Source organism: Bactrocera dorsalis, chromosome 6 (assembly GCF_023373825.1).
Source record: "Bactrocera dorsalis isolate Fly_Bdor chromosome 6, ASM2337382v1, whole genome shotgun sequence".
Classification (NCBI taxonomy): domain Eukaryota; kingdom Metazoa; phylum Arthropoda; class Insecta; order Diptera; family Tephritidae; genus Bactrocera; species Bactrocera dorsalis.
The window spans coordinates 32,514,339-32,539,442 of record NC_064308.1 but is presented as its reverse complement, the minus strand read 5'-3'; the positions used below and the strand labels follow the sequence as shown (position 1 = coordinate 32,539,442).

General features: G+C 38.9%; 1 protein-coding gene across 2 annotated transcripts in view; it reads right to left on the bottom strand.

The window, feature by feature from the left end:
• Positions 1-15,906: 15,906 nt before the first annotated feature.
• The window catches only part of LOC125779535 (uncharacterized), a 163,492-nt gene continuing 154,294 nt past the window's right edge, over positions 15,907-25,104 (bottom strand). For both annotated transcript variants that reach the window (XM_049460899.1, XM_049460900.1), the window contains one exon: positions 15,907-19,873. In XM_049460899.1, coding sequence (XP_049316856.1) covers positions 19,859-19,873 — 15 coding nt within the window. In that variant the 3' untranslated portion in view covers positions 15,907-19,858. The remainder of the gene's footprint in view (positions 19,874-25,104) is intronic.

The following is a 25,104-nucleotide window of genomic DNA, read 5'->3' as shown; positions in this document are numbered from 1 at the left end:
TTCCCTCTTCAACTCTCGGTATCTATCCCATCCCGCACGTGTTGTGGTCGATCGTAACGTTGCGAGGTAGGCAGCCTGTTTTCTCTCCGCTGCGACACGGCACTCCTCATCGTACCAGCTGTTCTTTTGCACTTTCCGAAAACCAATGGTTTCGGTTGCAGCTGTACGTAAGGAGTTTGAAATGCCGTCCCACAGTTCCCTTATACCGAGTTGTTGACGAGTGCTCTCAGAGAGCAGGAGTGCAAGCCGAGTAGAAAATCGTTCGGCTGTCTGTTGTGATTGCAGCTTCTCGACGTCGAACCTTCCTTGTGTTTGTTGGCGTGCGTTTTTTGCTGCACAGAGGCGGGTGCGAATCTTGGCTGCAACAAGATAGTGGTCCGAGTCGATGTTAGGACCTCGGAGCGCACGCACATCTAAAACACTGGAGACGTGTCTTCCGTCTATCACAACATGATCGATCTGGTTGGTGGTTTTTCGATCCGGAGACAGCCAGGTAGCTTGATGTATCTTCTTATGCTGGAATCTAGTACTACAGATAACCATATTTCGGGCCCCGGCGAAGTCGATCAGCCTCAACCCATTTGGGGATGTTTCCTCGTGGAGGCTGAATTTACCGACCGTAGTGCCAAAGATACCTTCTTTGCCCATCCTGGCGTTGAAGTCGCCAAGCACGATTTTGACATCGTGGCGGGGGCATCTCTCATAAGTGCGCTCCAAGCACTCATAAAAAGCATCTTTGGTCACATCGTCCTTCTCTTCCGTCGGGGCGTGGGCGCAAATCAGCGATATGTTGAAGAACCTCGCTTTGATGCGGATTGTGGCTAGACGTTCATTCTCCGGAGTGAATGATAGTACTCGGCGACGGAGTCTCTCTCCCACCACGAATCCAACACCAAACTTGCGCTCCTTTATATGGCCACTGTAGTAAATGTCACAAGGACCTACTCGTCTCTGTCCTTGTCCCGTCCATCGCATTTCTTGGACGGCGGTGATGTCAGCCTTTATCTTTACGAGGACATCTACCAGCTGGGCAGCGGCACCTTCCGAATTAAGGGACCGGACATTCCAGGTGCATGCCCTCAAATCATAGTCCTTATTTCGTTTGCCATGGTCGTCATCAAAAGGGGGGTCTCTCATCCGAGGCTGTGTTTGCTTTTTCATTGGGGGTGTTTTTTTACGTGGCGGGTCCCAAACCCAGCGCACAACCCTATGTAGGGGAAGGCATCTTCCACTGCTACATTAAAAAGATCGGACAGTTTGGATGTGAATGCAAGATTTTTTTCCTCTTGACGTTTTGTCTTCAATCTTGAACACTTCTGAAGTGCCCTCCATTCGTTATATAATTTTTCGACTTTGCGAACAGCATTTTTTGTAATTGATAAGGTATTTTAGCTTTCTCCCAGAACACAAGAACTTCCGTCAGAGTGAGTTTTGCAGCATCACTAAAAGGTAATCCAACTTCACGAATGTTGTAAAACAATGACTTTAACACTTGATGATTAGATGGCAGTTTACTCTCGATTATTTGATGAGATGAATACCCAATTAAATAAATTAGGGTTTTAGATCGAACATGAACATTAGATGAGGTAGTAGCCATTTGATTTTAATTATATAACTATGTATGTAATATCTTGCACTTTCTAATATCGAACTGTTCACTTAGCACAACAAACTTTAAAATAACATTTCTCTTAAAGCGTCGAAATCAAATAGGGGATTCCCCACTTTTTACTTACTACCAGAATACATAGCGGTAAATATGAGCAACAAGTCAGCCACGAGATGCCAGAAATATACAATACCAAATAATACTAGAGATGCCAGCTTATTGGAGAAAAAATATGTTTAGTGAGGTTGAAATGTGAAAAAGTAGTAAAGTAAAGGTTAATGAAAGTTATTCTGATCTTTTGTTGTTGTCGCTTTATTTTAGTAAAAGTATAGGATATACTAAAGTAAAGTTGCATGGAATGAAAAGTTAAGAAATTTGACGGCCCAATTATGTCACTGTCTTAGGCCAAGGCCAAACTCTCAAAAATGTCAAAAAATACTTAAAAACAAGTAAGGAAGGGCTGTCTTCGGCCATGCCGAAGCCTTCATACCTTTTATGAATATATAAAATTCTAATTTAAAATACATGTATGAGTGTCACCAAAAAGACACATAACACGAACTTGGTCCATTAAATGTTAAATATCTTCCAAACCTTACATTTCTAAAGAAAATGTATTATAATAGACTTTAATTTCAACAAAATTACCTTTCATTTGATAATAAATTTATTGTAATTTTTTTTTTTTGTTTTTTAGGAGGAGGAAGCATCGAAAGCCTGGACCCCTGGTAAGTGTGGAACTTGAATCCGAACTAAACCTCCTACCATCCTGTACCGTTCCCCCCGGTACCACCGTCAAGTATTACCTCGGGAGGATGGTTGAGTGACACTCATATGTACGTAATGGTCCAAATGCAGTCAGTTAGAAGTTGCATTTACTTGGCCCCACCTCTGTTGGTCTGATAACCCCAGTACATTGTTACATTGTTCGTCGCCAACCCTTCCCGTCACGTCAATGTTAGTGTGTTTGGGTCGTGGTTGTTCGTTTCGTTTAGCCGCTCTCTTCTCCGCTGCTGTTCGCTAGCACGTTGGGATTTCATTACCCTGGCTGCCACTTCGCAAGCAGCTTTCCACTTCTCTACTGATTCGACCATTTGGTCTACCAAGTTATCAGGAGTTGGGTCTACACCGAAAGCATTTTTTAAGTGTTGCCTCTGATGGTTATATTTCGGGCAATAGAAAAATGTGTGTTCTACATTTTCGACGGTACCGCAATAACCGCATGTGTCGTTGTTTTCGTGTCCGAATCGTTTCAAATATGCTTTGAAGCAGCCATGTCCTGTGAGGATTTGAGTTAAGTGGAAATCTACCTCACCGTGTGGTCTGTTTAACCATGGTTCAACGTTGGGGATCAGTCGGTATGTCCACCGCCCATTTTCGCTTTCTTGCCAGCGTTTTTGCCAGTGATTCACCGTCTCTGCCCTTGCAATTTCTTTCAGTGTATTATGCGGTAACCTGTCATTTGTAAGACATTGAATTTCTTTCGCCAAGAGGTCTAAAGGGTGTAGGCCCGAGATTATTAGGGCAGCATCTTCCGATACTGTGCGAAACGCAGAGCAAACTCTTAGCGCGCAAGTGGCATATATAGAAAAGAGGCCACGGCGATAAGATTTTACTTCGAGGGCATTCCCCCAAATCTGGGCGCCGTACAGTGCGACTGACTTTAATACACCAGCTAATAGTCGTCTTCTATTTTGCTTTGGCCCGCGGGTATTTAGCATTAATCGGGTCAAGGCTCTGCACACTTTTGTAGCTTTTTCGCATGTGTACGCTACGTGTTCTTTAAAGGACATCCTTGCATCAAGAATGATTCCTAAGTACTTAATTGCGGGTTGAGTAGTGATGCTTACACCTTTTGTGCTGAACGTGGCAACTTCCCGAACTTTTCTGCCAGTAATGAGTACCGCCTCGGTCTTGCTCTCCGCTAGGGTCAGTCCGTTAGTTTCGAGCCAATCGCTTATTAACGTTATTACTTTGTTGGTAATCGTAAGTATATCGTGTATGTGTTTTGCTATTACCACAACCGCGATATCGTCTGCGAACCCAATGATGTGTACGTTTTCCGGTACTTTGAGTCGCAGTACTCCGTCATACATTATATTCCAGAGGAGGGGCCCGAGGTAGGTGGAATCAGTCGTAAGTTAAACTCGAAAAATAACGCTTTTCCGCGAAAAATGGCCATTTTATCAAACTTCAAGGCTCTTTCGGCACGGGAAGGCAAAGTTCGATTAAGCTGAAACTCTTACAATTGTATTTTTACACTAAATGGCACATTCCTAGAAGTGAGCACACACAAATTTCAGAAAAAAAAATTCACCTCTATTCACTAAAACCACCCTAGTAGACATGTAAGTATATGTATGTATGTATGAACATTTGATACATATGTGTATAATATGTACATACATATACGTATCTGTGTAAAATACTATAATAATATATGAAAAAACTAGTAATATTGTTCAAAATTGAACATGTTCGTTGCTGCCAAAGCACGGACAACAATATTACATTTAAGTCTTTTATATATATTTCAATGTTAAATAAGATAAGCTATTATAATCATACAGTCCACTAGTAATAGATATCTATGTTCAAATATATTGAACATACATACACATATACATAAAATAAACACATAAAAATGTATGCATTGATATGCAGCATACAAACATATATGAGGCACGCATGCATTAATATGTGACACGCATGCACTCAAGAAATATCTAATAAACATACATATTTACTTAGGTTTGGGCAATTGATTAGAAAGGCACATGTGCACTTGAAAACAACCCAAACCAAGCAATATAAATTATACTTCTATGACAGCACACACACACACACACATGTATTGTATTGTATTGTATAGTTAAAAACAACCCCAAGTGGTGTGCTGTAAATATATATATATTTAAGTAGATAAGTTAGAATTTTAAAATAGTATATAAGGTTTCCAAATTTATAAATAAAACTAGAATGAAATATTCTCAGCTCGACTAAGGTCTTTATTTTTCCCCCACCAGCGGTAAGAATTTAAAGATTCTTTGTTGAGTTTAAAAAGTTTGATCTTACAAATCAAACAGTTTGATATATAATTTCAAACATTTGGTCCTTCGAGCCGGATAAGTAGCTCGAGCCAAAATTGTAAGACCTGTATGGATAAAATACAGGCAACATGTGTAAAAGCCCTATTATATACGTAAATATAGGCAATATAAAAGCCCTGTTATTTACACAGGCAAATTAATACAGAAATTGTAAGACGGGTTCATATTCCCGCATATTTATATGATCACATAAGCCGTTTAGTACGAAACTAAACGCTGTGTAAAACTGTTTATTTAAAAAAAAAAAATTATATATTCAGCGGCTGTGAATCGAGGCACAGCAAGGTCAACCAGGCGACCAAAACAAATTCCTCCAACGATTTTTTTAAAGAATAAGAACAGTTTAGTAAAAAATATTAATTAAAAATGTCGAACACTGCGGACATGATAAAAAGGAAAGGCGATCTACGCGTAGAAGACGCAGATACAATGATAGGCGTTATAGAGCAGGCAATTGAAAGAAGATCGGAAAAAATTCGATCTACAATTGCAGAGGCAAAGCTAAAAATAAGAGACGGAATTGACTTCGAATATTACGAACACCGTCTCAAGCACTATTGGAGCTGCATGGAGGGGGATATCGCCAAATTGGCGATGAAGTACAACAAGCCACGTAATGTTTTAGGATTAGAAGAACTTTTTTTAGAAGTCACCAATAATTTGCGTGTATTGGAGGAGCAAAAGGGAATCAACTTAATAAAAACGAAAAAATTGGAATTACCAAATATAGAATCGCAAAAATTCTCAGGGGAATTCCGAGAATGGCAATCATTCAAAGAGCTCTTCGAGGAGTATGTCCATAATAATAAGGACATTAGTAACTCCAAAAAGATGAGCTATTTAAAATCTTGTCTTCAAGGAGATGCTAGACTAATGGTTAGTCACCTGATAACGGGATCAGGTGCAAATTACAACACTGCTTGGGAATTACTGGCACGCAGATATGATAACGTACGCAAACAATTTAATGACAATATCGAAAAGCAATGCGTTGATGATATTCGCAAGCCGCGCGTAGAAGACATTACCTTTGACAAGCTGCGCGTGGAAGATATAACCTTCAAGAAACTTCGCGTAGATAATATATCTAAAGAAGACAAGCTGCGCGTAGATGAAATTACTTTTGAGGAGCAAGGCATATTTAACGATGTGAACAATAAAATGTCTCCTGTGGGAATTGAGGAGAATGCAAAAGATGAAATAAAATATCTTGCAGAAAGAGATGTTGAAGTTGATGAGACAACAGAAGAGCACGACTTAATGGTAGCTAACAAGAAGTCGACAACTAATCAAAAACCATGGATCCTGGCAGAAACGAAGAAAACTAAAGAGGGGGTTAAAGCAAGCACCTCCTCAATTAACGAAAGTAAAATCAATGACAAAACAAAAGAGCAAAAGGAATCTTGGAGAGCTACCACGAGAAGAGAGGACGTTAACAGGTATTTTATTCCCCGAGAGAGTCCTCTCTTCGGAGGAAGTAGAGAGGCTGGTTATCTTTTTACAGATGAAAGAATGGATCTGGAACCGCCTGATGAAGAGCCAAATGAAGACAACACAATTAAAGTCGTTGAAGATGGTCCAGAGGGGGAAGAGGATAATGCAGGCGAATCGAATGAGGAATCGGTAAATATAACTATTGGTGAAGACGAACAAAAACTTTTGCATGATAAGGCACCTGATGAAAAAGAAAAATGCACCGATGTAGGAGGTGATACTACCGGCAAGAATTCAGCGCAAAAGAGTACAAAAACGGTTGCAGCTTTGGATGACACAGGAACATCCAAGGGTGGATCCAGAAGCAGTAAATGCAGCAAGTTTGATGACGATAAAACAAAAAAAGATGAAGACAAGAAGATACGAGACACAACTTCTAAGACGAGAGACGACAAACGTAAAACTATTGATACAAGGAACGATGCATCAAAGAAACCTGAAGTGGAGAAGGAAAAGCAACGCGATAAAGAAAAGGAGAAGGACTATAATAAAAGAGACATAAAAGTAAATGAAACTATTGAAATAGCCGAAATAGATCCAGTTCGAAAAGCGGATGTAGTAACAACCATTTGGGAGTTACTAATACCATGGCAGCTTGCGTTAAAACAAACGGACAAGCTAAAAACCAAACGACGACTACAAACTGCAATCATTTTCCCAGCAGTCACTTTTGCCGCCCGGGAGAATGTTCAAAATTGAACATGTTCGTTGCTGCCAAAGCACGGACAACAATATTACATTTAAGTCTTTTATATATATTTCAATGTTAAATAAGATAAGCTATTATAATCATACAGTCCACTAGTAATAGATATCTATGTTCAAATATATTGAACATACATACACATATACATAAAATAAACACATAAAAATGTATGCATTGATATGCAGCATACAAACATATATGAGGCACGCATGCATTAATATGTGACACGCATGCACTCAAGAAATATCTAATAAACATACATATTTACTTAGGTTTGGGCAATTGATTAGAAAGGCACATGTGCACTTGAAAACAACCCAAACCAAGCAATATAAATTATACTTCTATGACAGCACACACACACACACACATGTATTGTATTGTATAGTTAAAAACAACCCCAAGTGGTGTGCTGTAAATATATATATATTTAAGTAGATAAGTTAGAATTTTAAAATAGTATATAAGGTTTCCAAATTTATAAATAAAACTAGAATGAAATATTCTCAGCTCGACTAAGGTCTTTATTTTTCCCCCACCAGCGGTAAGAATTTAAAGATTCTTTGTTGAGTTTAAAAAGTTTGATCTTACAAATCAAACAGTTTGATATATAATTTCAAACAAATATATATGTACATATGTACATAAATCATAAGGGATATTCTCTTGCTCTTGCAAGATTGCAGATTGCAAAAATACTACACCGAAATATGCAAGGGCACGAGAGCACCCATTGCAAAATCTAGTGATATATGAGCGACTGATTCAGTCAATTTATTGTAAATGACTATTGTGCATGGCTATTGTGAATTGGCGCACTTTCTGCATACATTTTTAACAAAAAAACTGTAACAAAACTTTAGGATTTAAATAGAAATTATAAAATCTAATTAAAATTTACCTTTATCAATAATTTAACGACGTAATATGTCTTTATGTAAAATGGCAACTACAACAGGGTTGCAATTTAATTTTTGCGTGACAGTGCACGCAAATAAACATGGGTTTTGGTCTGACATATTTTACAGTCCTTGCAAATATTTTTCTGCGTGTGTTTGTTGTTGTGCCATTGTAAATCTGCAATTCTTGCACCGTGCACCGGGTTTTGCAAGAGCAAGAGAATACCCCTATACTTTTCATAATTTGAAACTTACGTATTCATATGCACATGTAGCAAGCACACACGTATGTATATATGAATGTAAGTACACACAACGCCTTCATGATTTGAAATCATGATATGTGTGCGCTTTATTTGTTGCACATTACCCAGCAATACTTGCGTGACCGAAACTACAATACATTACACAATTTTGTCACTAACACTCCCTAACAAATCTTTGAAATGAGTAAGAAGTCAATCTATTGTGTCTTTTGATTGTTTTATATTATAAGCTCTTCACTCAACAGATGTTAAGCAAAAATAAAACAAAAGAAGACAAACAATTTTTTTAGCTGTCACCGCGTATTGAAAACGATGGATGTGAAAGCGTACAGCATGATACCGTGAATTTGACATTTGCTTGTTCGTTGTGACAAATTGTATTCGAAGAAAAAAAATTTCGGTTACAAACGCGTCGATAAAGAATTGTGCAGATTTGTGCTTGTGCATATTTATGCAAAATTATTGAAAATAAATATTGAAATCTTTTAGAATTGTGTTTCGTTAATATTTGTGAACATCTTGTGTCTATTATTATACTTATAAAGGGTGATTTTTTAAGAGCTTGATAACTTTTTTTAAAAAAAAAACGCATAAAATTTGCAAAATCTCATCGGTTCTTTATTTGAAACGTTAGATTGGTTCATGACATTTACTTTTTGAAGATAATTTCATTTAAATGTTGACCGCGGCTGCGTCTTAGGTGGTCCATTCGGAAAGTCCAATTTTGGGCAACTTTTTCGAGCATTTCGGCCGGAATAGCCCGAATTTCTTCGGAAATGTTGTCTTCCAAAGCTGGAATAGTTGCTGGCTTATTTCTGTAGACTTTAGACTTGACGTAGCCCCACAAAAAATAGTCTAAAGGCGTTAAATCGCATGATCTTGGTGGCCAACTTACGGGTCCATTTCTTGAGATGAATTGTTGTCCGAAGTTTTCCCTCAAAATGGCCATAGAATCGCGAGCTGTGTGGCATGTAGCGCCATCTTGTTGAAACCACATGTCAACCAAGTTCAGTTCTTCCATTTTTGGCAACAAAAAGTTTGTTAGCATCGAACGATAGCGATCGCCATTCACCGTAACGTTGCGTCCAACAGCATCTTTGAAAAAATACGGTCCAATGATTCCACCAGCGTACAAACCACACCAAACAGTGCATTTTTCGGGATGCATGGGCAGTTCTTGAACGGCTTCTGGTTGCTCTTCACCCCAAATGCGGCAATTTTGCTTATTTACGTAGCCATTCAACCAGAAATGAGCCTCATCGCTGAACAAAATTTGTCGGACGTAAAGCGCGAAACACATTTCGAACCGAACACTGATTTTGGTAATAAAATTCAATGATTTGCAAGCGTTGCTCGTTAGTAAGTCTATTCATGATGAAATGTCAAAGCATACTGAGCATCTTTCTCTTTGACACCATGTCTGAAATGCCACGTGATCTGTCAAATACTAATGCATGAAAATCCTAACCTCAAAAAAATCACCCGTTATTTGGAAAAAGGGTGAGTATAGAAAATAATAATTCAATATGAAGCAAAATACATTTAGTGCATGAGAGGATTTCTTAGAGCACCATGAGCAGTAAATTTCCTACAAAACTATGTGTTTCATCATTCATAATAATTTTTTTTCATTGAGTTATAAAATTAATAAGAAATAAAGAATTTTTCCAAAAATAGTCAAATTTAGAGCATTCAATTTCCTACAAAACCTAATTAACAAGATATTTTTTTAAGTAGGAAGCGAGATATAAATTTTTCTATCTGATAATAAGAAAAAATAGAAAACCGTTAGGCGGAGGACCTTCCCGTTACAATTAAAAACTCATATTTGGTGAGGATTTCTTAGAGGTGTCTAGGAACCCATTTTTCCGAGTACCAATAAAAAAAAAAAAATTTTTTTTTTTGAATCACCCTAATGTATATGTATATATTATTTTTTGTAAGTAAATATATAAAAATGTATATAAATAATTTTTATATTATTAAAAAAAATGTCAAAAGATGAAGGAAATGAATATAATGTAAATCTAAACAAAATTATTTTATTATTAAAATTAATAAAAAAAAAATATTTTATAAAAAAAAATCTTTATATTTTAGAGTTTCGAACTTTAGGTTGAAGTATTGACAAGCGAGGGGCTTACCCACAAGGCTATGGCAGAATGTCACGCTTTCCTGAAAGCAGTTTTGTCGATTTGTTCCAAATTTAATGAAAGTGTGAGAAAGAAGGATGAAATTTTAGTACAGCAGAAAATATGTGAGCGAGAAGGTGATAAAAGATCACATGTATACAAAAGTTTTGGGAGCTTTTTTGATTCGCCCTTAAGAACGTGATAGGAAAAAGTGACAATTAAACCGGCATGCGTTACCGGCATGTCACTAGGTAACATGACCGTCACTGTTCTAACTGGGCGCATGTGCACTTTCATAAGTACATATGAGTTAAGCTTTCTCTCGTTGAGAAAGCTAAAAAAACAAAATTGTTTTCGCTTTAAACAACGGTGCTGCATGGATGGCAGCGCGACCGCGTTACTTTATTGATTGACATAAAATGTGACTAAAATTAGTGCTTAACATAATTTTATACCTAAATTCCGTCTAGCCTGCAGTGTGGTGGCGTGATGCACTTCCAGGAATTGGCTTGTGAAGGTACATAAGCATTTCGGGTGCGCGTGCCGGAAGTCAAGTCGTTGTTACTGAAACTGCTGCGGCGATTTGCTTAAGTCAGTAAGTTATGTAGTAGTTGCGCAAGTTATGTTGTCGAATTGTTGATAGGTGTTGTATTAACTCTTCCCCTCTTAGTTCGATCGTCCGCGATCGGTGTTATTGTTGGGCTGCGATGTTGTAATTTGCAGGAACGGGCCTTTCTGTACGTTTCAATAAATTCTGCTTCTGGGCTAGGCGAAATGTACATTTTTTGTTTTTCTTTGATAAAAAAAAATAAAATTGCAGTAGTGACTACTATAATTAAAACAATTAAAATATCAGAACTTAAGCTAATTATTGAGGATACACTGTTTCCATTCTTTAGTAATTTAAAATTACGTATTTTCATGCTGAAGCTGTTTTATGTACAATGCTTCCATCTTTATTTTTTTATTAATTTCGTTTGTATCATTTATTTTTGTTATTACATTTGGTAATACAAATGTTTCAAATATCCTCAAGTTTACATTGAAATATGTTCTATTAGAAATCTTTATCTCACAATTTTCGAACCTTAATAAAAATGTGCCTTTTTGGCTTATCTTTTGTTTATTACAATTTTGGGTTATATTTGAATTAAAATTCTTAAATACAAGGGTGCCTGGTAGCACTTCTATTACATCAGGTTTATTAAAATATTCAAGTTTACAGCTCGCTTCTTTAAACATTAATATATTGCCTATACATGTGTCTCCAATTCTTATAATATTCTTTTCTAAATTATCCTTAATTTCTAATTGGTACATTTTATTGTCCTCGTCTACAAGGATTTCTGAATGGCTTAGTATTACTGATTTATTATTAATGTTTGGGATGGGTTCAAACTTTATTTTGGATAATGTATTCTGGGAATATTGAGGTATGAGTAGGGATAGGATGATTGTATTTTCCTGGAACAGTACGGCTGTTCTAATGTGGCTGTAACTTTCAAAATTGCTAATATGATTCAATTCAGTAGGGGTTAGAATGTCCGTTGGCAAGATACCTAATTTAGTTGAAAAAATGATTTGTCCGATGTCATCTACGTGATTGCGTAAAAGCGATATGTCGTTGTTAATTTGGTAAGTATGCATGATGAATTGAATTTCGTCCTCTATTGTTTTTATTTTATTTTGTGCTAATTCAGTAAATTCGTTTATGTAACTACTAATAACAGTTTGTTGTTTGTTTATGTGGTCTGTAATGTTCGTTATCTGTCCAGAAAGAAAGTCGCTAATTTGCATTAAATTGTTAACATTATTCGTGGTAATTTCTTCGTTATTATGAATTTGTGTGAGAGCGTTCCTAATTTCTTTTTCATCGTCACTGTCCATGGAGCCTGCTATAAATTTTAGTCCTTTTCCTACGATATTGAGTAAGCCTCGTTTGACTTTAAAGTGCGGATGCAAACCGTCTAACTTAGCTTCTAATAAAACAAAATTTTTATGGATTGAGTCAAGAAATTGTCTGTCCTCAAAAGTGATTGCTTTTAGAGTGTTAATGTTGCCTGAAATAAGCGATAGCGTTTCTTCATATTTCGTTAAATTGATGAAATGTAAAATTTTGTCGTAATGGTTGATTGTCCTTACTTCTCCTGTCTTAATGGGTAGATACCCGTTGTTGTTGGTAAGATCCTGTATGTCGATTTGTTGTGTGATCACGGTCAATGTCATCGTTAGTTGAATCAGAAAGGTATAGTAGCGGGTCATTATGACTAACTGGAAAAATAATTTTAACATTGTTTAATATTTTTTTTGTGAACGATTTTACCTGACTTAGTTTTTATTGTGGAATTGTAGTTCTGCTCTACAATTTCCTTTCTGTATTTAGAAGATAACTTTGTTCCTATTCTCTTGTCTATTTTTACGAAAATCTCGTCTCCTCTGACGTATTGTTTTAACGAGGTTCGATCTTTATTATGGCACAAAAGGTCGATATTCTGTTTAGTTAATAATTTCCTAGCAGTTTCCTCTCTATCCTTATCTAGTAATTTTGGGTCACTACAAACTCTTCTGCCAACGAAAGCTTCTACGGGTTTCTTTGCGGTAGTGGAATGAATTGAATAATTGTATTCTTTTACCGATTTCTCCAGTAATTCGTTAAAAGAATTATGCGTTTTTTTCGCTTTTCACGCAACGCATGATCTCCTGTAGAGTTGAATGAAACCGTTCAACCAGTCCATTTGAGGAGCTGGTGTAAGGGGCTGTTCGAAATATTTGTATGCCGAACTCATTCTCTATCATAAAATTTATTGACTCAGATTTAAATGATCTTTCATTGTCAAATACTACCGTTTCCGGTATGAGGGAAAGTAGTATATCTCTCAGAGGTTGCCTGATATCCTCTGCAGCTTTAGATTGTATGGGTTTCGCGACAGCAAATTTTGAAAATTTATCTACGGCTGTCAAAATCAACTGTTTTCCTATTATGAGGATATCTAAGTGAACTATTTGACCAGGAAACCGTGGAATTGGAGTGGCCTGTATTTGCGGCTTTAGCGGATGCCGTTCGTATTTATTAACTTTGCATGTTTCGCATTTTTTTCATAATTTTTTTAATTTTATTTGCCATTGCAGGAAAATAATATTTTTCTAGGATCTGCATTCTATTTTCCCTGCAATTCCAATCTGCTCTATTATGGGTGCTAACTATTATTTCTTCTTGCTCTTGTTCATTCGTTATATCCTTTATCATTATTTGGGTAAACCTAACTTTATATTTGTTAAAGTGTAAGGGATAAAATAACTGAATTTTTCCCATAATATGCTCATCCGTTTCTATGCAATTTATGACGGACGGATTGAGGTATCTTTTCAAAATATCTATCAAATTTTCATCAGTATATTCGGGTTCGGTGATTAGATGGCGATTATACGTTGGAAATATAATTTTGAATTGGTAACTCAAGATCGCCTTCCACCGCTTCATTTTACTATTGCTATTCTTGTTGCCTAGCGCGTAGGTTAAAGGTTGGTGGTCGGTCGTGATTTTTACCTTGCGTGAACTGTAATGTCCCTAATGTCCTTGGACGTTAGGGAATTTTTAATTTTGATAAAAGACTCGATTGCATTTTTATCGAGGTCAATCTTAATGTTGGCCGATTTGTTTTTAGACGTTCGACATTCTTCCCGTCTTAAAAGGGATGTCAAGGGTTTGGCGATTTTTGCGTAATCTCTAACAAATCGCCTGTAATATCCTGACATACCTAGAAAGCTACGGAGTTCTTTTGAATTTTTGGGCTGTGGAAAATTGGAAATTGCCTCCACTTTTGCCGGATTGGGTTTTATGCCATTTGGTGTAATGAGGTAACCTAAAAATTCCGTTTCCCTATTAAAAAAGTTGCATTTATCCAACTGCACCTTCATGTTGGCTTCATCTAGGGTCCTAAAAATTGTTTCAATGCGTCCGAGATGTTCCTCCTCGGTTTTACTAAAGATTATTATATCATCAATATAGACATAACAACATTTCCCGATATATTCTCGCAATATATCGTCTAATGTGCGCTGGAATATTGATGGCGCATTTTGCAGGCCAAAAGGTAAACGCGTAAATTCGTATTTTCCATTGTTTATGGAAAATGCGGTTTTTTCAATGTCAGATTTTTTTAGTGAAATCTGGTGAAAGCCACTTTTTAGATCAAGTACAGAAAAAAAATTGCTGTTGCTCAGCTGGGAGATAACTTCTGTTATCTCGGGGATAGGGTACCTATCCGCAGTCGTGACTGCATTGAGCTTTCTGTAGTCGGTGACCATGCGGTACTGTTTGTTTCCCGCTGAATCCGCCTTTTGGGTACAATCCAAACTGGGGAGTTGTACGGCGACCTTGACGGCCTTATTATACCATCATTTAGAAGCTTTTTTACTTGGTTTTCTACCTCGCCTTTTAGAGCTGCGGGGTATAGGTAGAATTTCGTGTAAACTGGTGAATCACTCGTTGTCCTAATTTGGGCAACAATTTTGGTTGTATATGTAAGTTTCTCATCGGGTTCTGAGAGAAGATTTCTGTAGGAGTTGACAAGGTGATTCATTTTTGTTTTCGTTTGAGGAGCCAACGTTTCCTCTTTTATATTTACTGCATTGACTGCTTTAGAAGGCAGCTGCTTTAATATTATTGCCTTACCATTTCTTATTTTCATGTAGTTTTTGTTTGTGTAAATTACGGCCTCTAACTCCTTTAGAGTGTCGTTACCTAGTATGCCATCAAAAGTTACTAAAGAAGGCATGAGGTAGAATTTTATCTCCTCATTCATATCAAACAACTTTGCTTTTGTATGCTCGCATATTTTTATGCAACCTACAACGGATTTTGCATAGAAGGGCACCTCGTTTGGTATATGCTTCCTTGCAAGTTCGGGTTTTACGTAATTCATCATGCTAAAAAATTAATGCTCGTTTGTTCAACGATATTCTCATCTTCCGCCTGTTCTGTGGCTAGATGAAAAGTTCTTTGATATTTATTTGGTTGATGATGAGCAGTCGGCTGAGATCTTTTGCCATAAGCCTGGTTTTGGGTGGGTCTATTCATATAATTTATCCTACGGGAGTGGATGCTTGGGTCTACATCCATCGGTTCTGGCCGCTGTTGGGGTTTGGGTGGTCTAGGGGGGTAATTGGCGTTATGCTGCCCTATTTGACCAAGAAATTGTGGCCGTGGTTGCCTAATAGGTTAGTTTGGCTTGGGAAAATGAGCCAGTTGGGGATAAAATTGTTGTGTTTGCTGCTGCACAAAGTTTCTCCTTGGTGGCAGCTGAGGGGGTTGACCTTTCCTTGCGTTAGTCGCATGATTTGTGCGAAAAGTTTGGTTCTCTAGTTTCATACACAGATGAAGAGCCTGTGGCAAGTTCGCCGGTTCCCGTATTCCTAAGAGTCTGGGTAAGTCCCCACTTAGTCCTCTTATAAATGTGTCTAACGCTTTGTCCCTGTATGCCTGTGTCAGGAGGCACAAGGATTCCTTACCTATTTCTAGGCATCCTAACTTGTTTAAAATCAGCGAAAGGTGTGTATACACCTGCTGGTAGAATTCAGGGACGGGTCTGTTCCCTTGTATCAATGTCGTCATTTGGTACTCGAGAGTGGACAAGTCTCTCTTGTCACCATAATGCATCGTTAGACATTTTGATATGGCCTGCCAATCAAGCGGCGTGTTGTAAGATTCTAAGGCGATGTCGGCGTTGCCGACTATTTTATTTCTTATCACACTTAATATGCCAAAATACTTTGGTTGTCCTTTCAATGGCTCGTATATGGCCAAAATTCGATCAACACCTTTCTTCCAGGAGTTGTATTCTCCTGGCAGTCCCGAAAAATCCTTAAGAGATTTAACTATGTCAGGAATTTTATCTAATTCCCCTAAATTGTTCCTATGTCTAACCTCGATTTGTTGGTCTAATACTTGCGACGGACGGGGGTTAAGTACTGACTGTACTACCTGTGGTCCTTGTTGTCTAAGTATGTGTGTGGCAATTGTCGATATTAGCCTAGTCAAATCATCTACTGATAACTGAGCAGATTGTGGGGGGGGGCGACAGAAGTTTGGGATGAGGAAAGAATTGGTGGACGAACTAGGTTATTGGGATTTGCCATTTTTACAAAATACTATGTATATAATTATAAATATATTTAGAAATAATAAAAAATATAGCACCGACTCACTGCTTGTAGCGCTGCTTTTGTGCTTGTATTTTCTTCCTTCGTTACGGATTCTGTAGTTAAAGCTGTTGATGCTGTTGTAACTTCTCTTGATGGAGTTGATAGTGTGATTATAATGCTCAATAGGATTTGGTAGCAGGACTACTTCGATACAGAATTTCACGCTGCTCGCAGAACTTGCTTTATAGTTCACTTCTTATTGAAAGTCAAATATTTTTACTATCCTTTGTTCGTTTAAGGATAGATTTTTCTCACAGTCTTTTTTGCACATTCACTTCTTATTTTATCCGTGATCGATTAGGGATATTGTTTATATAGATTTTTCTTCTTTATTGTCCAACACTTTTTTACAGTATTTTTTGTTATTATTCTAGTTTAAATTTTTTTTTATATCCGCGATCTTAGGCCGACACGTAATGTCTCCTTTTTGCCTAAGCTACTAAGGAACCGACCGATCGACGCTTTTTGTTTTTAGCAAAGTAGCTTTACGCCTAACTTTTTAGCTAAGTTTTTACACTTTTACACGGCGCGTGATACAGGTGGCTTTACTTTTAGTACAAACAGCTTTACGCTCGCTTGCAATTTGCTCGGGCGCCAGTTAAGCTTTCTCTCGTTGAGAAAGCTAAAAACACAAATTTGTTTTCGCGTTTAACAACGGTGCTGCATGGATGGCAGCGCGACCGCGTTACTTTATTGATTGACATAAAATGTAACTAAAATTAGTGCTTAACATAATTTTATACCTAAATTCCGTCTAACCTGCAGTGTGGTGGCGTGATGCACTTCCAGGAATTGGCTTGTGAATGTGCGTAAGCATTTCGGGTACGCGTGCCGGAAGTCAAGTCGTTGTTACTGAAACTGCTGCGGCGATTTGCTTAAGTCAGTAAGTTATGTAGTAGTTGCGCAAGTTATGTTGCCGAATTGTTGATAGGTGTTGTATTAACTTGTACATACATATGTATGTATGTATGTTTGAAGATAGATATTTATTTTGAATTGTATTTCGGCTTTGCTGATAAGTATGCATGTTCAATGCTATTTGAACATGAAGGTTGATATCTTCGTTTCATTATTATTATATTTATACGTATCAGTAAGTTCGTTAGAAATTTCAACATTATTTATTTTTAAAATGTTGTGAGCATTTGCTTCGTTAATTTTTCTATCCTTAGTATCATTTTTCGTAGTATTATCATTGACGGGTGCCTCAGGACTTTTTTGTCCCAAGGGGTTTAGTATAATTAAATCATTGAGAAAATTTATTTTCTCTGTTTTATTATCCCCATAAATCATTTTTCTATTTGGCATATTAATTGGCGCTCCGATTTTATTAGTTCCAATTAAAAGATCGCTCTCTAAATTGTTAATTTCATAAAAACGTTAAATGAAAATGTTTTATAATGGTCGAACCATGAATGGTTCTAACTCTCTTCTTAATTAAAAATGTTTTTATTATTATAAATTCCAGCCTGTAAATATGACCTATCGGTTTTAATAACATATGGCAAATCGGAGTTTACCCTAAAAAATGGTTCGCACCAATATTATTAATTCTTTCAATTTTTAGTTGAGGTTCTGTGCTTATTTGTACACTTTCAATTGACCTTTTTGGTACATTTGTTGGCTGATAATTGGTTTGCCAATTATACCTGTTACCCCTAACATGTGGTTGGTTTCTTTGCACATAATTAGATTTATTTATTAATTGAATTGATTCATCCACTTCCATGGGTTTTGGGTGATTGTAATACATTTGGTATGAATTATTATTCATTTGGGGGTACCTTAAGTTATTCTGAAAATTCGGATATCTTCGGTTAGCTTGAGGCTGGTTTCGTGAACTCCATGAAATTAGTTGTTTTTAGTGATCGTATTTAAGTTGAATGAAGTTCTTGTGCTTCAGCAAGAGCATTTGGCAAACCGATAGGTGTTAATGTAAATAGTATTTGGTTTAGGGGGTAATTACTGACTCAACTGAGTTATCTCAGTTCTTAAATTTGTGATTTGTGTAGCTATTAATCTAGCTATATCGTCTACAGTAAAATTATTGATTGGTTTTTTTTTATATACTCGTATTTGTGAGTTTAATGAAGTTTTTGTAGCAATACTCACAAAAATATGGTTAAATTTCTTTTTGCATAAATCTATCGTAATAATTTCCTATTAATATGAATAAAAAATATGTAAATAACATATATTTTGCTGGCTGTCTTAATTTAAATATTTGTTTTGATCCTTTCTAGAAAAAGATACTCATTTATTCTGGAGCGTCTAAAGTTCAGAATCGCAGAATTGAGTTTATGTTATAAACCGGAGGCTCCCCCTTGCCGTAGTGAATCGCAATTTTAAAAATATTTGGCTGGTCGTGTCTTCATTTAAAATTTTTAAGATTTAATTTAACTTAATATGTATATATTTGATACTTTTTTCTTTTTTAAACACGGACAGTTTTGAGTGGCATGATTATTATGTTTATAGTACTCAGAGTGAACATTTTGTACTTAATACTAGAGGAATTAAATATTTCCCATGCAATCAATGAATATAAGAGGTAGTTACTTACAACTATTTTGTTGCTGCCTTTGAAATTTGTTACTGCTATTTCTGCTTTTATTGCTATTGCTGTTGTTGTTGTTGGCTGCTATATTTCACTAGCTATTTGCTGTTGGTGCTTTTGTAGTTTTATCATACAATATAAAGCTTTTACACTAAACTTAACGATGTATATTGAACTACAAATGTTTCTTTGTGTGTTTGTCTTAGGGTTTGTGTACAAAATTTTTCGTTATGTGTCAATGTTTTTTGTTTCTTTTATACTTTTCTTCAACTTTTACTTTTATTTATTTTGTTTATATTATTTGTCAAGTTTTTCAATTAATAAATTTTTTTCATTGCTTTTTGCCTTTATTCTTTTTCTAATCTGAGGAGAGAAGAGGGTTTGCATACAGACTTTTTGTTGTATATGTTTCTGTTTTTTTGTCATATTGAAAAATTTTTTATTTTTGTTTATTATTTGTTTTTTTTTTATATTTTAATTTTGTTTTTTCACTTTTCGCGCACTTCTCCCGATACTCGTTCGTGATTATAACACGGGAATTTTTTGGATCATCTTACAATCTATGAATTACATCTTGGGACCACTTACGGCGGACAGTATAAGCAAAGTACAATGTTTCATTTTACATTCTAAAAACTACATATCCAATCTATTTAAGGGGTAGTAAGGTTAATTCGAGCGAAAAAAGCATATTTTCAATGATTTTTTTAAAGATACAATCAATATTTATTTATTTGTATAATTATAGCATAATTATATGATATTTAAAAAATATTCTGTGAAAGTTTCATAGAAAAAAATTATAAAATGAGCCGGTGACAGAGAATCTTTGCAGGCGTTCCAAAAAAAAAAAATTGATTCGTGGTGAACCGCACAACTCATGATTGGATCATCTGAAATTAAAAAAACCAAATTGATTTGATTAGCTGATAATTTACTTTTCACTCTTTAAAATGTTTATACTCTTGCAACATGTAGCTACAGAGTATAATAGTTTTGTTCACCTAAAAGTATATTAATAAAACAAAACATTAGAAATACGTGAAGTGCAAATATTAAATACATGACTTACAGATTGTTGGATGGAGTCATGCGTAGAAGTTCACGCAACTGAAGAAAGTTCTTTGATCGCCATTCACTTGGGAGTGGCCAGAAACGATTCTTTTACACATAACCCAAGCGGCTCACAACTTCCGGTCTTTAACCAAGTAACCTCTGGGTAACATTCGTTCGAAGGCGACCTAAAGTGAGAAGGCGAAATATCCCCTATACAAGGATTATGATTTGACGGCATGCACCTGGAATGTCCGGTTCCTTAATTGGGAAGGTGCCGCTGCCCAGCTGGTTGATGTCCTCGTGAAAATAAAGGCTGACATCACCGCCGCCCATGAAATGCGTTGGATGCGACAAGGACAGATACGACTAGGTCCTTGTGGCACTTACTACAGTGGCCACATAAAGGAGCGCAAGTTTGGTGTGGGATTCGTGGTGGGAGAGAGACTCCGTCGCCGAGTGCTATCATTCAGTGAATGAACGTTTAGCCATAATCCGCATCAAAGCGACGTTCTTTAACAAATCGCTGAATTGCACCCAAGCCCCGAAGGAAGTGAAGGACGATGTGACCACAGATGCCTTTTATGAGCGCTTGGAGCGCGCCTATGAGAGCTGCCGCCGCCACGATAGCAAAATTGTGCTTAACGGCTTTAAGGCCAGACTGGGTAAAGAAGGTATCTCTAGCGCAACAGTCGGTAAATTCAGCCTCCATGACGAAACATCCCCAAATGGGTTGAGGCTGATCGACTTCGCCGGGGCCCGAAATATGGTTATCTGTAGTACTAGACTCCACCACAAGGAAATACATCAAGCTATCTGGCTGTATCCGGATCCAAAATCCACTAGCCAGATCGATCATGTTGTGATAGACGGAAGACACGTCTCCTGAGTTCTAGACGTGCGTACGCTCCGACGTCCTAACAGCGACTCCGACCACTATCTTGTTACAACGTCCGGTGTGTTTTATGTGGGTACGTGCTGACGACAGCCTTACTCCACGGCGCTCAAAAGCACAGCGGATCAATTCAATGCGTTGGTCAGCGCCCTGAGAATGTTAAGCATTTTCAGTACCAATTGGGAGTGTGGAATGGATACACTAACCACCTTGGTCGGGTTCGAGGCCCATCTAAATCCTCTGCTGTGCTTTAGGTCCGGCACCCGGTTGCAATGCAACTCCACATTCAACTGACAAAGTCAGTTGTTCCCGCATTTGGAGTTACCTCCAAGGGCTCCTGTTCCCCGTGGTTCCAGAATTAAGTCTCCGGTCAGACCTCGTAGCCGAAACTACTACCAGTTGAGCTTCCATTCTGCTCTGGACTAGTGGCCAGGGGTTGGACTCCATACATACACCAATCATAGAAAAACTAACGCTAATTTCCAGCTAACCGCCTTCGCCGCTTAAATAATTCACGTGCAAACGACCCTAACTGTTCGGTATTTCGACTAGTGGAGATCACACCACTAATATCTAGTCTGTCCATCAGTCCAGCTAATCCCCATACCACCCAGATCCCAAATGTCCGAGTACATCGGGCACTCCACAATTAAATGCGACCAATTTTCTAACACCGCCCCACAAAACCACCCCGACGTATCCGATAGGTGCCTCTGATGCAAAAATGCATTCAGAGGCCCATGCCCCGTAAGCAGAAAACCCAAACTCAGACAAAATCTGAAGTCTGGGTTATCCTCAACGAACCCAACGTCCCGAATGTACTCGTACGTCACTCGGCCGATAGGACTTGGCCTGACCCTATCATCTAGAAGCCTCTTGCTCCCTAGATATCCCTCCCTCTCCACATCATCGTCGGAAATCCAATCGTTTCGCAGCAATGACACACTCAAACTCCTTCTTAACCTGAATGCAACAGCACGCTGTATGACAATCAGGTCAAGAGGGGGTGTACTTAATAAAACCTGCATCGCATCCGTTGAGGACGGCGCGACATACAGGCAAACAAGCATATTTGACTTGCGTCACATATCTGATGTTGACCCCATTCACACGGACAATCGAACCGGTGACAATCTACCTTTCAGCAGCATTGCCACCGTTTTATGCATCGATATGTCAACCCCCACACCTAAACCCCAAGAATAAACGAACCCAAAGAGATCGTCCGCATACGCACAACACTCACAGAGTGGCTCGAGCTGCCCAAGGTTCTCAATATTTGGACCACAGATGGAGCCCTGCGGGCAGCCACGAACAACTCCAATTTCCACACTCCCATTCATGCCGACAAGAGAGTCCTTTCTGTCCGAAAAATAACTCTGCCAAAGAGTAATTTCCGGACAGCCAAGCTCCTCCAGCCGTTGCACCACTCGACCCCAGCTTAGGTAATCAAACGCCCCCTTGAAGTCAACAAATATGACAAGGACATACTTGTTGACATTCTCCCTAACGACATTCTGAACAAAAAACCTCGCATCCTCTATACTGCGTCCTTTTCTGAACCCAAACTGCCTATCTGACCACATATCCCGCGTTAGCTCCTGAAGCCGTTCCACCATGACTCATTCCATCACTTTTTCAAGTACTGGAAGAAGACTGATGCCCCGATAAGATCGAGAATCGCTCCTGACCTTATCAGGGGACTTCAGGAGAGGAACAACCCTAGCACTTTTCCACTTGCGTGGAAAGTATCCCTCCCGGACGCATTTATTATAAATGGCCTACAGGTATTCCGGAATGAACTACCATAAGCTTTTACACATCTCTCCGTTCAAACTATCAAAACCCGGGGTCCGTTTAGGACTTAACCAGGCCAAAGGCGTACCCCAACTCCCCATCATCTAATGGAGGGACAGGCACCTCTTGTGCTTGAGGTACCTGCACCTCTGACCTGGGAAAGAACACACCTAACAGAACCCCCGCACACTATCTCCACGACGATAACAAAGTGTCACCGACACGAAGAGAGTTGACATCCTCCCTCCTATGATCCCGGCAGATCCTGTAGACCTGACCCCTGTTTTCCCTAACAAAGCTCCTCCACTCCTCTTCCTTAATTTTCACCAACATATCCTTGTATTCCCTATCCGCACAACTAAATTCATACCTAAGCTGGGACAGCCTATCTGAATTGGACCGTCGGGTGCGTTGAAACTTTCGCCTCAATCGCCTGACAGTCCTCCTCTTCAAGGTTAACTCACGCGTCCACCATTTAATTTTACTAACTTTGGAACACTCATCTTCTTCTTAATTGGCGTAGACACCGCTTACGCGATTATAGCCGAGTTAACAACCGCGCGCCAGTCGTTTCTTCTTTTCGCTACGTGGCGCCAATTGGATATTCCAAGCGAAGCCAGGTCCTTCTCCACTTGGTCCTTCCAACGGAGTGGAGGTCTTCCTCTTCCTCTGCTTCCCCCGGCGGGTACTGCGTCGAATACTTTCAGAGCTGGAGTGTTTTCATCCATCCGGACAACATGACCTAGCCAGCGTAGCCGCTGTCTTTTAAGAAGCTCATCGTTCCATCGAATGCGATATTCGCTCTTATAGAAGATTGTACCTGCTCGATTAAGTTCTGCAGCTCGAACTATTTTCTCCAGCAGCAGATTGAAAAAGTCGCACGATAGGGAGTCGCCTTGTCTGAAACCCCGTTTGGTATCGAACGGCTCGGAGAGGTTCTTCCCGATCCTGACGGAGCTTTTGGTGCCGCTCAACGTCAGTTTACACAGCCGTATCAGTTTTGCGGGGATACCAAATTCAGACATCGCGGCATAAAGGCAGCTCCTTTTCGTGCTGTCGAAAGCAGCTTTGAAATCGACGAAGAGGTGGTGTGTGTCGATTCTCCTTTCACGGGTCTTTTCCAAGATTTGGCGCATGGTGAATATCTGGTCGGTTGTTGATTTACCAGGTCTGAAGCCACACTGATAAGGTCCAATCAGCTTGTTGACGGTGGGCTTTAATCTTTCACACAATACGCTCGATAGAACCCTATATGCGATGTTGAGGAGGCTAATCCCACGGCAGTTGGCGCAGATTGTGGGGTCTCCTTTTTTATGGATTGGGCATAGCACACTTAAATTCCAGTCGTTGGGCATGCTTTCGTCCGACCATATTTTACAAAGAAGCTGATGCATGCTCCTTATCAGTTCTTCGCCGCCGTGTTTGAATAGCTCGGCCGGCAATCCATCGGCCCCTGCCGCTTTGTTGTTCTTCAGGCGGGTGATTGCTATTCGAACTTCTTCATGGTCGGGTAGTGGAACGTCTGCTCCATCGTCATCGATTGGGGAATCGGGTTCGCCTTCTCCCGGTGTTGTGCTTTCACTGCCATTCAGCAGGCTGGAGAAGTGTTCCCTCCATAATTTAAGTATGCTCTGGGCATCAGTAACTAGATCACCTTTGGGGGTTCTACAAGAGTATGCTCCGGTCTTGAAACCTTCTGTAAGCCGCCGCATCTTTTCGTAGAATTTTCGAGCATTACCCCTGTCGGCCAGCTTATCGAGCTGTTCGTACTCACGCATTTCGGCCTCTTTCTTCTTCTGTCTGCAAATGCGTCTCGCTTCCCTCTTCAACTCTCGGTATCTATCCCATCCCGCACGTGTTGTGGTCGATCGTAACGTTGCGAGGTAGGCAGCCTGTTTTCTCTCCGCTGCGACACGGCACTCCTCGTCGTACCAGCTGTTCTTTTGCACTTTCCGAAAACCAATGGTTTCGGTTGCAGCTGTACGTAAGGAGTTTGAAATGCCGTCCCACAGTTCCCTTATACCGAATTGTTGATGAGTGCTCTCAGAGAGCAGGAGTGCAAGCCGAGTAGAAAAACGTTCGGCTGTCTGTTGTGATTGCAGCTTCTCGACGTCGAACCTTCCTTGTGTTTGTTGGCGTGCGTTTTTTGCTGCACAGAGGCGGGTGCGAATTTTGGCTGCAACAATATAGTGGTCCGAGTCGATGTTAGGACCTCGGAGCGCACGCACATCTAAAACACTGGAGACGTGTCTTCCGTCTATCACAACATGATCGATCTGGTTGGTGGTTTTTCGATCCGGAGACAGCCAGGTAGCTTGATGGATCTTCTTATGCTGGAATCTAGTACTACAGATAACCATATTTCGGGCCCCGGCGAAG